At 31.0% G+C, this 13,968-nt stretch overlaps 1 protein-coding gene across 1 annotated transcript; it reads right to left on the bottom strand.

Moving 5' to 3' along the window:
- Positions 1-10,379: 10,379 nt before the first annotated feature.
- LOC140918811 (uncharacterized) lies at positions 10,380-11,561 on the bottom strand. Its single transcript, XM_073363607.1, has 4 exons — positions 11,458-11,561; positions 11,139-11,370; positions 10,942-11,041; positions 10,380-10,558 (listed from the first exon to the last, which is right to left on the bottom strand). Exons 1-4 carry the CDS (start codon positions 11,559-11,561, stop codon positions 10,380-10,382), a joined length of 615 nt encoding a protein of 204 aa, XP_073219708.1.
- Between the last annotated feature and the right edge of the window lie 2,407 nt (positions 11,562-13,968).

Genomic DNA, 13,968 nt, shown 5'->3' with positions numbered 1-13,968 from the left:
GCTGACCAATCCTCCTTCCACCAGAATCAGATCTTGGGCCATAAGCTTTTCTGCCATCACGAGTTGTGAGTATTCACTGTTCAGGTACCATAACTGGTGTTTCAACTTTGTTGCTAAGAACATCTGCTACATAAACAATTTTATCCTTTAGTACCTAAATTTGGTAGGATTTGTGCTTGTTAGTTGAGAAAGGTTTCTTACCTTTCCATATTTTTAGCTTATGAAAACTTATTCTTTTGTGATCTTTATTGGAGCAGATCGTGTAGTGGATCCAAATAATATATAATTTATGTGGTAACATTGATGACAAACAACACTTAATGTTGCCTATAACAACAAAAAATTGATTGACAAATTATTTTACAACTGATAAGGTATCATAAACAAGATATAGAGAAAGAATATCTAATTACCCTGAATTATATAGCATAATAAACAACTTATCATTTTCTTTATTTTCCACAAGTAGATCAACAACAAATTTTTTTACTCTAATTAGATCAAGTTGAAAGATTGATAGCTTATGGGGAGAGAAGAACGAAAATTTATCTGTCAATTAGCGCAGGCACACCAACTACTCACACAAATACCTTCAATAAAAATATTAAATTAGATTAATTACTGATAAATGTAGCAGTGATGCAAGTAAAAGAAATTTTTATCTCAAATAAATTATTTAACAGTACATAATGTACATGTTGATGATAGTAGTAGACAACTCATCATGTTTCAAAAGTTCATTTATGTGCTCTTAATTAAGTAATTCTTCGTAATAAAATCCAAAAATATACCTTTCTCTATTTTTATGATATGTGTTCTCAATATACGTTTTTGTTGTTATGTCAAGACACATATCAATTTTGGACTCAATTTTCTCAAGTTTTTACATAGCTTTTGCTTGAAACTGAAAATGTGTAGTTCAATTTGTAGGAATCTAAAACAATGTGAAAACTAAATAAATTAGAGACCGAATACGTATTTACTGACTATATTTGCATATATAATTCTGGACGAACTCCAAATCCCTTATAAGAAGGATACAAATAATGGTATTTTCATATTGCTTTACAAAACTAACTAAATAAATAACTAATTCTACTAATAAAAGCAACTCATTACTTTAGAACCACCTTACGAAGTAAATAGCTGAGGCTAATGGCATTTCACTAGCTGGTTGTAGTTCTCAATTACTTTGGATGAAACACCAACTAGAAGACTACAAGACCCTAGAAACCAACATTCTCATATATTGGGACAACACTTCCGACATTTGCCTAACAAAAAATTATATACTTCATTCTAGAGCCAAACACACAGAAATCAAACACCATTTAATTGGGGACTTTGTTAAAAAAAATGAGTACTTAATATCTAATTTGTAGATACTGAACACCAACGAGCTGACATATTCGCAAACCACTAGCTGAAGATAGGTTTGACTTCATTAGGAAAAACCTAAACCTTATCTTTTTACCTAATTGATGTTGTGCCAAACTTAGAGTAGTTTAGTTTCTTATTAGGATACATTTTATATTTTATGTTCATGTGCTATGTTATGTGTTTATGTTATATTCATTCTATAAACAATCTAATAAATAAAAAAGGCAAGTTTCATTTTCTAGTTTCTTTGTCTAATGACAAAAGAGAGAGAAAGATGTTTTGATAATGTGGGGAGATAAAAATACTTAGACTTAAGGGGATCCTTAAGTAAGGGGGGCTCAAAGTATTAAAAGAAAAGTTGTTATAAAAAATACAGTTTTGACATCATTAAAAATAGGGAGATTATTGGAATCAAATTGGTTTTATAGTTATAATTTTGATGTTAACAAAAGTATTTCATGAGAACAATAAATTTGGCTTCACTAAGTATGCAAAGAAGAAAATTCACTAAGTATGAAAAGAAGAAAATCAGAGAAATTTACAAGAGGATGCGATTAGAGGATACCTACAAGAGGAAACCATTAAAGAAAACCCACTATAGAAAAGTGACAAGAGGAAGTGACAAAAAGATAGTCACCAGAGGAAGTAAAAAGATTAGAGGAAACTAAATAAATCTAGTCAATGCAATCAGGAAAATGCACGCTCTGGAAAAGATATTCATATGAAATCATTTGATCTGGCACCACTTCTCCATTATTGCATATTTGATTTGTTAGTGCCACTAACCTGACAAGATATTCAGCCACAGTTTCTTGATCATTCATTTGAAAGGGCAAGTATTATCTTCTCAATGTCTACAATAAGTCTTTGCAAATGTCTCCCACCCATCCTTTGATGTTTCACATTGCACAATCTTCTCAAAACTATCTTCATCATCACATTGATGAACGTCCTTCTTCTTTTTTTCCACAATTTGTTAAACTTTGAGCTTCAGTGGCACCATCATCTAGTGCAGACATCCTTCAGTCACTATCTCAAGAACATCTTGGAATATGAATGTCACTCTCATTAATTTGCACCACCCATCGATCATAATTCTTGCCTTTCAGCACTGGTAAGTTGGCTGGTACTCGTTGAAGTTGCCATGAATTTTGCGAAGCGGCCTCGACTACCAATTGTTGGAGAAAATTCACTCAATCATCTAAAGATTTATCACTCACACACACATAGATTTTAGAGAGTTTAACTGATGAGAATCAAAATAATATATTGAATTGACTAACTATTACACTTACCAAGGTCAACTTTATATTGCTAGATTCTAATCAAAACATGTCACGGTGTGTTCCTTTATTATCTCAACTTTCATATCATATATTTGAGCTACTTCTACTATTACAGATTCACCACATATAGTAGGTTTGCTACTTGATCGAATAGACCAAAGTAACTGGTTATGAAATCATAAGTTATTAATTGGTCACTATTGTCTGGATATATTTTGATAATAACACTTGCTTTTAAGTACTCTTACTCACTCCCAGTTTTTAAAATTTAAGCATGTTGATAAATTACATTTTGTGTTGCCTTTGTTCATTAATGTTGGTCAGTTTTGGCTTTTAATATAAAAGTAAAGATTACTGCTCAATAACCATTAGTCTCTATTAGCAATCATACTTTTGTTATGAGCAAATAAAAGAGGTTTGTACTGACTTGTAGCTTGCCAATGATTTATTACTTTTGTTGCTTTCCAATGTTGTATACAAGTGGATTTGTTGTCAAGATGCTACAGAAAAATATGCAAATGATTTTCAAAGGGTGGTATGAGTAGTAAACTCAAACAATACGAAAAGTTTAAATATCATATATTGTCAAGGTCATAATTTGAGTATCTCTTAATGTATTTGGAGATCCTTTGCGAATCTAAAAAATTGAACTTCTAATAAAAAAAATACAATTTTAAAAATTATAAATTATTTTAAAATGTTATATTTGTATCGAATGAAAAAACAAAAATTCAAATTATTTTATTTAAATTTATCAAAATAAGTAAATTATAAATAACATCAAGCTAACCTTCTTGCTATTTAAAAAGATTCATTCTTCTAACACTTTTGAAGCAAATTCATCAACCAGGTCTTTACATTGTATTGTCTCGAAAAGATAATTCTCAATTGCTATTAATGCTAATCCATTAAGTTTTTCTTGTAACATGGTAGACCGCAAGTAAGACTTCAACAATTTCAATTTTGAAAAATTTCTTTCTAAAGAAGCAACTGTTACGGTAATAATCAACAATAAGTCTCTCAAAAGTCTTAATATACAATAATTATATTAGAAAAACAATTTAAGTCTCTCAAAAGTCATAATATATCAATAGCTCCAATTTTTTCTTCAAGCAAGATTTTTGAGTAATTTTAACTCCACGCATAACTTATTCCCATTAATATTAGATTGATCATTATGTTTCAATACCTGTTCAAAATTACAATAACAAGACTTCAAAGTTGCATCGTCCAGTGATTGTAACTTGTGAGAAGTAAACAAGAAACCAAAAATACTATTGATGACTTTTCATCATATGCATATTTTTTCATTGTTTTAGTCTTATTTATCTTCAATCATTAGTTAAATTAAAGAGTTATTTGATATATTTTGTTGATTTTTGTTCTTTGAGTTAATAAAATGTTTGTGTTTTTATTTCATTGATTAAGTAGGGATTTTTTCGTAATTTTACAATGCGTATTGTCTTAGTGCAGTGCTGAATTTTGGTGAGAAATCAACCTGACCTATGTGGAGTATTTCAGCCATATCTGGAGTTGTAGATGTCCAATTGGAGTTACACCAAGTGCAAATGAAAGCCACGATCCATAGCTACAACTTTCATGAAGACATTAGAACCAAATTAAGACTCGAAAGAGGAGAAACATGCAGTATAAGTCAGACAACAGATGTTGTGCGCCTGAAGCGCAACAGCCGCACCTGAGGCATATTTCTTGCCTTTCAGCACTGTCAGCGCGCGCCTGAAGCGCGTTTTTTGCACATAGGGCGTGTGGACGCGACAAGATTCATTAAAAACGCAATTTTTCACTTTTTAGGGATCTTTTTGACAATTGAGAAGTTCGGAGACTTGTGCCCTAGCAGAGAGACTCAAAGACGACCGTTTCTAACACTATTGGAGGGGTAATATCAAGAATCCTTCTAGTAATTCTTCTTTAATCCTTATCTTTTATATATATGTCATGAGTAACTAAATCCTATTTGTTAGGGATGAGTGTAACAAGATGAAACACTTATTTTTCTGATTTGATTTTTAGTTATATGAATGAGTTTATTGAATTACTTTTATCATCACTGTGCTTAATGCTTTTTATTGCTTGATCAACATTAAAATGTTCTACGATTCGTATTTTGAAACGGAAGTGGACTTTATGAATGCTTGAGATGAGAAATTCATGAATTTGTAGTCTAGGGATAGATGTAGGTCATGAAACTAATTAAATTAGTTGCAAAGCAATAGTTTACAAGAGAATTCTTGTACGATAAGGCTTAATTCTAATATTAAATCCACTAAGGAATCAGAGGTTACTTTGGAATTAAAGGTTCTGTCACTAAGACATTAGGGGAAGAATAATAAAGAGAATTCAGTAATAATTTAATAAAGGAATTCAGTAACTATGATCAAATTAGACACCAAGGTTGGATTCGAAGTGAAACTCATCACTGACATTTTTCTCATTATAAAGGATCCGTTTTATTACTATTGTTAATTTTAAATATTATTTCAATCAATTTGGTAAATTTTTGTTCAATTTTAATAATTAAATATAATTCGATAGTAAAACGCAATCATTTAGTTCGACACTCGGTACTACCGTTTTATTATTACTTGCAACGATTCAGTACACTTGCTGAAATGCTATCAATTATCATACTCTTCGTATTGCTCAAATATCTTATTAAGAGAATCAAAAACTTGATTTTTCTAACAATTTCATTTTTAATTGCAAAACTAAGTAAAAATATTAACTCATTTGTTATGTTATGGCCAAGATAATGGAAGTGAACCTTATCATCTATAATAATACATGTAACATGCTTTTGGACAATTGAGTCAAATTCAGCTAACATTTCAATTAAATCCAAAATATTTTTATTGCTATTTTGGTACAATTTCTTATTATAAACAATCTTTGAGTCGTTTTATCAATAAATTGACTATTTTTCGGCTTTTGACACAACTTATACCAAGTGATCATATTTTTAACATAATCAAGCATTTCAACATCAATATTATCAACATTATGATTATCAACTAAAATTAGTGGTTCTTTTATGAAAAATTTATCAAGACCTCCTGCTTGAGATTGAGTTAAATCTTCAAGTTTTTTCTTTTTCTTGTGCTTCTCATATCCACAATCATATTTTCTAATATTAGGAGGCGTAGTAAAAAAAAACCTAGAATTTCTCACAATTGTGTCAGCTAATGATCAATTCCGCAACGTTTACCAACAAACGATATTTTAGTATCGTTGTAAATCACAAAATCAGTAATGAGTTCCTAAAATCTAAAATCCTAACATCAGGTTAAATCCTAATAGATAATGAATTCCGAAAATCAATAAATCAACCATTTTAAACAAATTGAGTTCCTAAATCAGTAAATCACAAAACATGAACATCAAAAATACCCTAACATCAAGATTCAATATTTTAACTTTGGGGCTTTGGTGGTGGTGCCTGGTAGTTGCAACAAATTTCACAAACTCACAATGGTCGGTGTGGAGAGGAGATAATAGTTGAGAGAAATTAGGTTTAATCTTAGAGAAGATAGTCGCTGTACATAAAATAGATATTTATTTTGGACACAAGGTGCAAATATAAAATTTTAGAGTGGTCAATATGCATAATTAAGGATATAAATGCAATTTTTTAAAGTTCAGGTATACGATATTATCGACAAGGCATAATATTATATAGTTTTAGCAATTGTTGAGATAGTAGTCTTAAAGAAAAATTAAAAATTAAAGTTTATAAATAGATATTTGGAGAGAATTGATCAAAAGAGGTTTGAAATCTTGAAATTGAGGAAAACTTAACAACACACTAAATAACTAACTCTTATCATAGTCCTAACTAATTTCTAATTGTCTTACTAAAAACCAAAGACACTTATATTCGATAACACCAGCCCCTAAAACTCAAGATTGGAAAAGTCACCAATTTGAGTTTGGACTACACATTTATATTTCAGACATAGTAAAACAACAAAATGTAGAAGACTTTTCCTGTACCCCACACTTGTACTCGTATTTTTTTTTTTCACAAAAATAAATTTCTTTATCTTAGTAAATTCAATTGACGTTCCGAAAAACTTAAAAAAAATTTTTTTAGGAATTCATGTTTTAAAAAATTTAAATTGTGTATAAAACAAAAACATGTTTTTTGTATTTCAATTTTTTTTTTTAAATTTCGGTACGTGTGTTTTAGTAGGGTTAGTAACCTTTTTATACCGAAAAACGTTTTTCAAATTTTCTAGTACACAAATGTATTTTTGAACTTTTTTCAAGTTTTTCAGTACAAAGTTCAAATAAAAATCATGTGTTCCGGAAAACTTTAAAAAAAAGGTTGAAACTCAAATTAAATTTAATGGGATAGAAAAAATTATTATTATTATTATTTTAAAAAATTGTAAAATGAGTAGTTTGTATAAAATATGGTGGTAGGAATATGAGTGTGGGATACAGTTAGGGGTGGGAATAGGTCAGACCAGGCCAGGCTTTGAAAGGCCTGAGCCTGACCTACGATGAATTTTTGAGGTCTAAGCCTGGCCTACGGCCTATGATAGGCTTTTTTTTCGGCCTGAGCCTGGCCTACGGCCTATCATGGCCTGGCCTGTAAGCCTATTTAAAAGCCTTATTCACATTAAAAATAATTTTTCTAATAAAATAATTTAAAAAAAATATGAAACAAACACCCTTTAAACCCTAAAAAATGATTTTTGGTTTAAAAGAATAAATTTTTTTATTAAAACAAACGCATCCATTATTATCTCTCAAACAAATGGTCTCAAACAAACTCAGATTATTACCTCTCAAACAAATCCTCTCATGCAACATGTAATTATATATATATATATAAAGGTAATAAATAAACAATTATCTATAGTTACATGATGCTCTACACATATCAATTTATATGATTCTCTATATACCAATACTAATGTGTATATGTATATATATATTAAATAAAAAAAAATGATTTTTCTAACAAAATACTTTTTTAAAAATATGAAACAAATACCTTTTAAACCCTAAAAAATAGTTTTTGATTTTAAAAAATAAATTTTTATTGAATTAAACGCACCTATTATTATCTCTCAAACAACTCAGAATATTACCTCTAAACAAATCGAAATATTACCTCTCAAACAAACTCATATTAAGTAATAATAAACAATTAGGGTTTCTAAATTTATATATTAATAATATATATAAAGATAACAAATAAATAGTATTGGTTTTTATAAAATATAAAGTAACAAATAAATAATATCGGTTTTTATAAAAAATTTGTTTTCATACATGTTTGTTGGAGTGAGTGCAATGGAAATTAGAAGAAGAAAAAATAGAGAATGAAATACATATAAAATATATATAGGCCGGCCTGTCAGGCCTAATAGGCTTTTTTACAAGCCTGAGCCTGACCTATTTACATAAATAGGCTTTAAAAATAGCCTGAGCCTGACCTTTTTATTAAACAGGCCAGGCCATAAGTAGGCCAGGCCATAGGCCCCTGTCGGACGGCCTAGCCTATTCCCATCCCTAGATACAGTACATGATAAACTTTCCAAAATGTAATTAGTAAAAGAAAAGAAAAATAAAGTAGGTCCACTTGAAATTGAGAATTGTACCGTGCACCCCCACATATACTTCCCACCCCTATCTTCATTGAAAATACTATTTGTCCATGTTGTTATCTATAAAAACCTCCAAAAAATTTACTTTTCATTTTTTCGCACATTTCATTCGAAACTTTCAATTGTCCGAATCACATATTTGCAAGCTTTCGAAACACAAAAGTAAGACCCCCCTTCGAAACCATATTTTTTCTAGAGCCCACAAATTTTCGAAAGTTTCTAACAAACTGATACTTTCGAAGTGCATTTTGTCCTAGAATTTTTAAAACTTTCGAAACTTTCCATCAACATGAAACTTTCGAAATGTAGAAACCTTCTAATCTTTCTAACAACCTGAAACTTTCGAAATGTGAATTTCAGAAACATGAAGTATTTGAATGTTTCAAAACTTTGGAATTCATGGAAAGTTCCGAAATTGGTTCGGAAGTTTGGTGTTCAATGAAGCTTCCGAATCCAATTTCGAAAATTTGGGAACAATACGAAAGTTCCGAAATGAATTTTGTTTTTGTTTTATTTATTTATTTTATTTATTTGTTTTTTTTATTATTGATATATTAATATATTATAGTGCCAAGAATGAGAGGTGTTTTTGGCTAAATTATTCGCAACATTGCCCGAAGCGTGAGAGGTGATAGTGGTGATGGAGTAGAGATAATTCCACATACAGCATCAAACAGACGACGAAATGAAACAAATCGTTCAATTAGGCAGCGTCGTCATAGACAAGATGTTCAGGATGATGTCGTTGAGCCTACTGAGCCTGCACAGATGGAGCATGCTGAGGAGTAGTATGTTGAGCCTGCGCATGATGATGTTGATGATATTGATGATGCTGATGATATTGAGTCTGAGCAGGATCATTAGCCCTGATTCCCCAAAAGACCGGTGGTGACATCTGTGTTGACATAGTATGAACATAACGTGGCTCGGAGGATATGAGAATGAGAGGCATATTTTAATTAATTTTTTATTATATTTAATTAATTTTTTATTTAAATAAGAATAAGTATTTATTGTTTTGTTCTGTAATTACTCGCAAGATCGTGGGTCGTTAAAGGTTATTAGTCATGGATTGAAGCTGAAGAAGTTTGTTGAAGTTTTTGTGCCAGATCCACTAAAGCATTGGATTCGGGAATCTGGACTGCTACATCTGTCTACAGCTTACCTCACTATGGTTGATGTTGGTCTGATATCTGCATTTGTTGAAAGGTGACATAGAGAAACCAGCTCATTTCATTTTCCATTTGGAGAGATGACCATCACGTTGAACGATAACGCAACTCTTCTTCACATCTCACCCCATGGTAAATATTTTGATGCACATGTGAATATGAAAACTAATGATGCTGCAAGAGCTGCACATGAGTACTTAGGTGCAACATGGGAGGAAGCATGTGCTGAGATTAATTATAATAAATGTGCCCAATATAGACTGCAATGGTTGCATGGTTTATATAGTCGTCTCATTCAAACTACCCAGTTTGAGTGTGCGGCTAGAACGTACCTGTTGCATTTAGTTTACAACACTATTTTCGTCGATAAAACACAGACGCGTGTGGAGGCGAAATACATTAGTTTGTTTATTGATTTAGATCATTGTCGGGACTATTTGTGGGGTACCACGTCATTGGTTTTTCTTTGTGTTATATGTGGTGTTATTTATCATGCAGTGCTGGATTTACGAGCACTTCCCTAGCATCTGTAAGCGGGGCGATAGAGGAGAGAATCCTGGACATCTTCCAAGAGCATGTAGGTGGATTGCAAAACATGTTGTTGAAGGTGGATTGATGACATATCGTCGGAGACTTGATGCTTTGTTGCTCGAGGATGTAGTGTTTACACCATATGATGATGATCTTGTATTGATTTAGATGTTCTTCGGATACCATCGATTGGTGGAGTCTTAGTCCCATATCTGCCAGAGCGATGTCTTCGACAGTTTGGTCATATTCAGTGCATTCCGCGTGATGCTCCTCGGCTACCGAACATTATAGATTGGGAGTGACAGACTACTATTCTGTAGCGGCCTTTCGGAGCTTATATCCTGTAGCGACTTTTCTAGAGAGGTCACTGTAAACTACTATGCATGGTACTTAAATGATTCACATCCTCTGATCCTCCCTCCAACTTTTGCTATTGCACCTTCGAGTCCACCTACTACTGCTGCACATGGTCCATCATCTTCTGTACATTTTGGTCCATCATCGACACGAGTCTGTAGAGCATCTGAACTTGTACGTAGTGTCATAGATTTGGTAGCTCCATTTAGTGAAGTTCATGACATATTAAATGAGTTAGATCGCATGTTCCCGAACGACGATTAATGATTGTGTTATGTATGATAAATATTGAACATTAATTTCTATTTTAATATTTTGTGTTATTTATGAGTTTTTATTTTGAGTTAATACGCATTTATTTTGAGTTATTTTGCATGTTCAACTTTATCTGGTTACCAATAACGTAAATGATAAATGATAAAATGTTCAAACATATATTCTAAAACATAAATGATAAAATGTTCAAACATATATTCTAAAACATAAATGATAAAATGTTCAAACATATATTCTAATATTCATTTAATGAAATACAAGATGATTTGATAAATGATGGATCAATGTGTTCCCAATGCTTCATACGTCCTACATAAGCTATTTCCCATGTTTTTGCACACTCACTACAAAAGTCTCTCCATTTTTGTGAGGTAGGTGGCAAAGGCAAATCAGACTTCAATTTGATCTGAACAAGAAAATATTAAACATTAATTTATTTGAACAAGAAAATATTAAACATTAATTTATTAAACAATACTACCAATCATAAATTTTACCTATACCCAATAATTTTCATTTACGAATCTAATTGCTAGTAAAGAGATAAGAGAAGACTCTTTTGATGGTGCTTTGTTTAGCGGAAAGAATGTTATATTCAGATTACGAGACAACGACACCAATATGACATTATATCCTGTTGCTATCACGTAACCCAAGTTTGGTATAGTCATCCACTTATCTTTTCCTTGAGCATGGAATCCTGAAATTTTCAATGAGTTCTGCAATGGTTCAACACTGTCATCGAAAACATTGGAATAAAGGTCTTCATGTAGATTGATCTCTTTATCCAATTGTGTTCGAACTAAAGGCCAAGATTCTTACGTCCAACCTAACAATGCTGCATTTGCACGAAACCCACAATTTCCATCAGGCACAATATCTATTATGTCCTCAATATACTGATGTATAAAAGTAGGAAAATGCATCTTATATGATTGCCTTGCAGAACACTGTGTTGATTGATTTGCAGAATGTTGAGATGGTTGTCTTGCAGAATACTATGTTGATTGATTTATAGGATGTTGAGATGGTTGCTTTGCAGATTCTTGATATGCATCAACATGCTGCCAATATGAAGGATCACGAGAAGTATCAAATTCTTTTTTCTTTTTACTAGCTCCCTTGGTTTTCACCTTATCAGGTGGTGCAAGTATTGATGTTGTATGTGGAAATACAAGTTCACGCACATTTGCCCTGAATATCCTTTGACCAACAATATCTTGTTTCTTCATTTACGCTTTCATTGCTACCATCTTTTTTGAAAAGTCATATTATGATAAATATTCTTCATCCTTCAATTCATGCTCAATGCTCAATTTTCTCCAAAAAACATGAATTTTATCTGAAGGGATAACATTATCAGATATCTGCAACTTTGCCAACTCACAAGCACATGGTAATCCATGAGTTGTTTTGATTGAGCAACCACATTTTGTTTTGTCAGTACCTACAATCTTCACCCTCTTTAACTGTTTGTCAATTTTTTAAAAATATTTCCTTGATACACAATGATGTAGACTTTGAAAAAATGGTGAATTATACTCGTGTTGAACATCGAGGATGGTTTTCTGAAAATATGATTTAATGATACATACTTAGTTCTTCAACATCATATTCACATCATCCCAACTTTTACACAAGTCACCAAAACTAGTTTGCAGAATATTTTTCAATCTCCAATGAGCAAACTCAACTCTACAAATAAATTAAATAACACAAATTAAAACAAATCACATAAATTAGTAAATTATATTTTCTAAAACAAAACAAATCATAATTTAAAAATACCTGTTAGATGTTGTGTTCACCAAATGCATCACTCTATTGGTCCTAGCCATGACAAATATTTCTTTGTAAGGTGTCAACCATGAATCTTTCACATAATCAACCAAAAGGATAATATCGACACACACTAGCTCAAAGTGTTGCAAGTGATGATCATACTCCTCCACACTAGTCGAATATACAATTTTTTTCCCATAAATCCATTACTTCATCTTGTCTATCCTTTTTCACATATTTTTTGCATCTTGCCCCCAACACTTTTTTCAATATGAAAATGACATAGCAAATGAATTGAATTAGGAAATACAACACTAATAGCATTCATCATGGAAAGATCTCTATCAATCACAATAACTTTAGAAATTAAATTCTTGGAGATGAACAATTGTCTTACCATTTCAAATGTCTAGATAAAGTTATCTTGTTTCTCTTGTTCCAAGTAAGAAAACTCAATCGAAAATGTCAAACTAGTATATGTGACACCGATAATTTCAAGTAATGATAACCAATATCTATTTTTTTGTATGTACTATCACATATCAAAACAAAATGAAACATGTTTAACAACTTTATACAATCAGGATGCGTCCAAAATATATCTCTCAGAACATATGAATTCTCACGTGAGATTATATTTATTTCTCTCTTTTAAAGCATTCAAAATGAATCTCGGTGCAAGCTTACACTTTGTCATGTCATTGACAAATTTCATCGCTTCTTTGTTTAAATGTCCCAAATATGAACGACCGGTTAAAGTATCCAGTAAATCATGATTGTGTGTTCCACAACGAACACTAATTTTTCATCCTTCACCGATATTTAACGACATACATCGGAGTTTAAACGGACAATTTTTCTTGTGAGAACAAGTTACTGTTGATTTTGATTTTGAAATACAAATACAGTTTCTCAAGAGGAAAATACCTACAAAATATGTTTCAAATAAAATATCAAATACATATCTATAATAAAAATTTGATCCGTGGTGAATTATCAATAATAATACTTGATTGATGGTAAATTTTTCTGTAGAATCTATAATTGTTCTTGAAATAGGAACCGCAACTCTACTCATACCTCATTTCAAAAAGAGTAATAAATTTAATTAATAATAATGTTGTAAATTTATCTTTTAAAATAAAATTTTAATTATTATTAAAATAATTATGTACATTTCGATAATTTCTTATAAATTGAAATTTCCGAATGTTTTGAATTTTTTAAAATTTTCGAAATTGTATTACTTCGAAAATTTGAATGCTTCAAAGATTTGTGTTTTGAAGATTTCAAATTCATCAAAACTTTCGAAAGTTTTGATGAATTCTGGAAAAATATCATTTCGAAAGTTTCAAATTTCTCAAATGTATCGAAACTTTCAAAAAATCATGGAAACTTACATTTCGAAACTTTCACATTTATCAGAAGTTTCAAAATTGTCCAAATTTTCTGGAAAATTACGTTTCGAAAGTTTCATGTTTAACAAAAGTTTCGAAAATGTCAACAAAACTCACTTTTTTATATTTCGAAAGAATCAAAATCCTCATCTTG

The sequence above is a fragment of the Cicer arietinum genome, chromosome 7, assembly GCF_000331145.2.
Source record: "Cicer arietinum cultivar CDC Frontier isolate Library 1 chromosome 7, Cicar.CDCFrontier_v2.0, whole genome shotgun sequence".
Taxonomy (NCBI): Eukaryota; Viridiplantae; Streptophyta; class Magnoliopsida; order Fabales; family Fabaceae; genus Cicer; species Cicer arietinum.
Note: the sequence above shows the minus strand (reverse complement) of the source record. Positions and strands in the feature narration are given on the sequence as shown.

What these genes read in the sequence shown, in the direction of transcription:
- LOC140918811 (XM_073363607.1), bottom strand. Translation starts at nt 11,561, where the DNA reads ATGCATTTTCCTACTTTTATACATCAGTATATTGAGGACATAATAGAT. An exon ending in TCGTAAATGAAAATTATTGG is followed by an intron (nt 11,042 to 11,138) that starts GTATAGGTAAAA and finishes TTTCTTGTTCAG; the next exon opens with ATCAAATTGAAGTCTGATTT. An exon ending in GGAAATAGCTTATGTAGGAC is followed by an intron (nt 10,559 to 10,941) that starts GTATGAAGCATT and finishes CACTAAATGGAG; the next exon opens with CTACCAAATCTATGACACTA.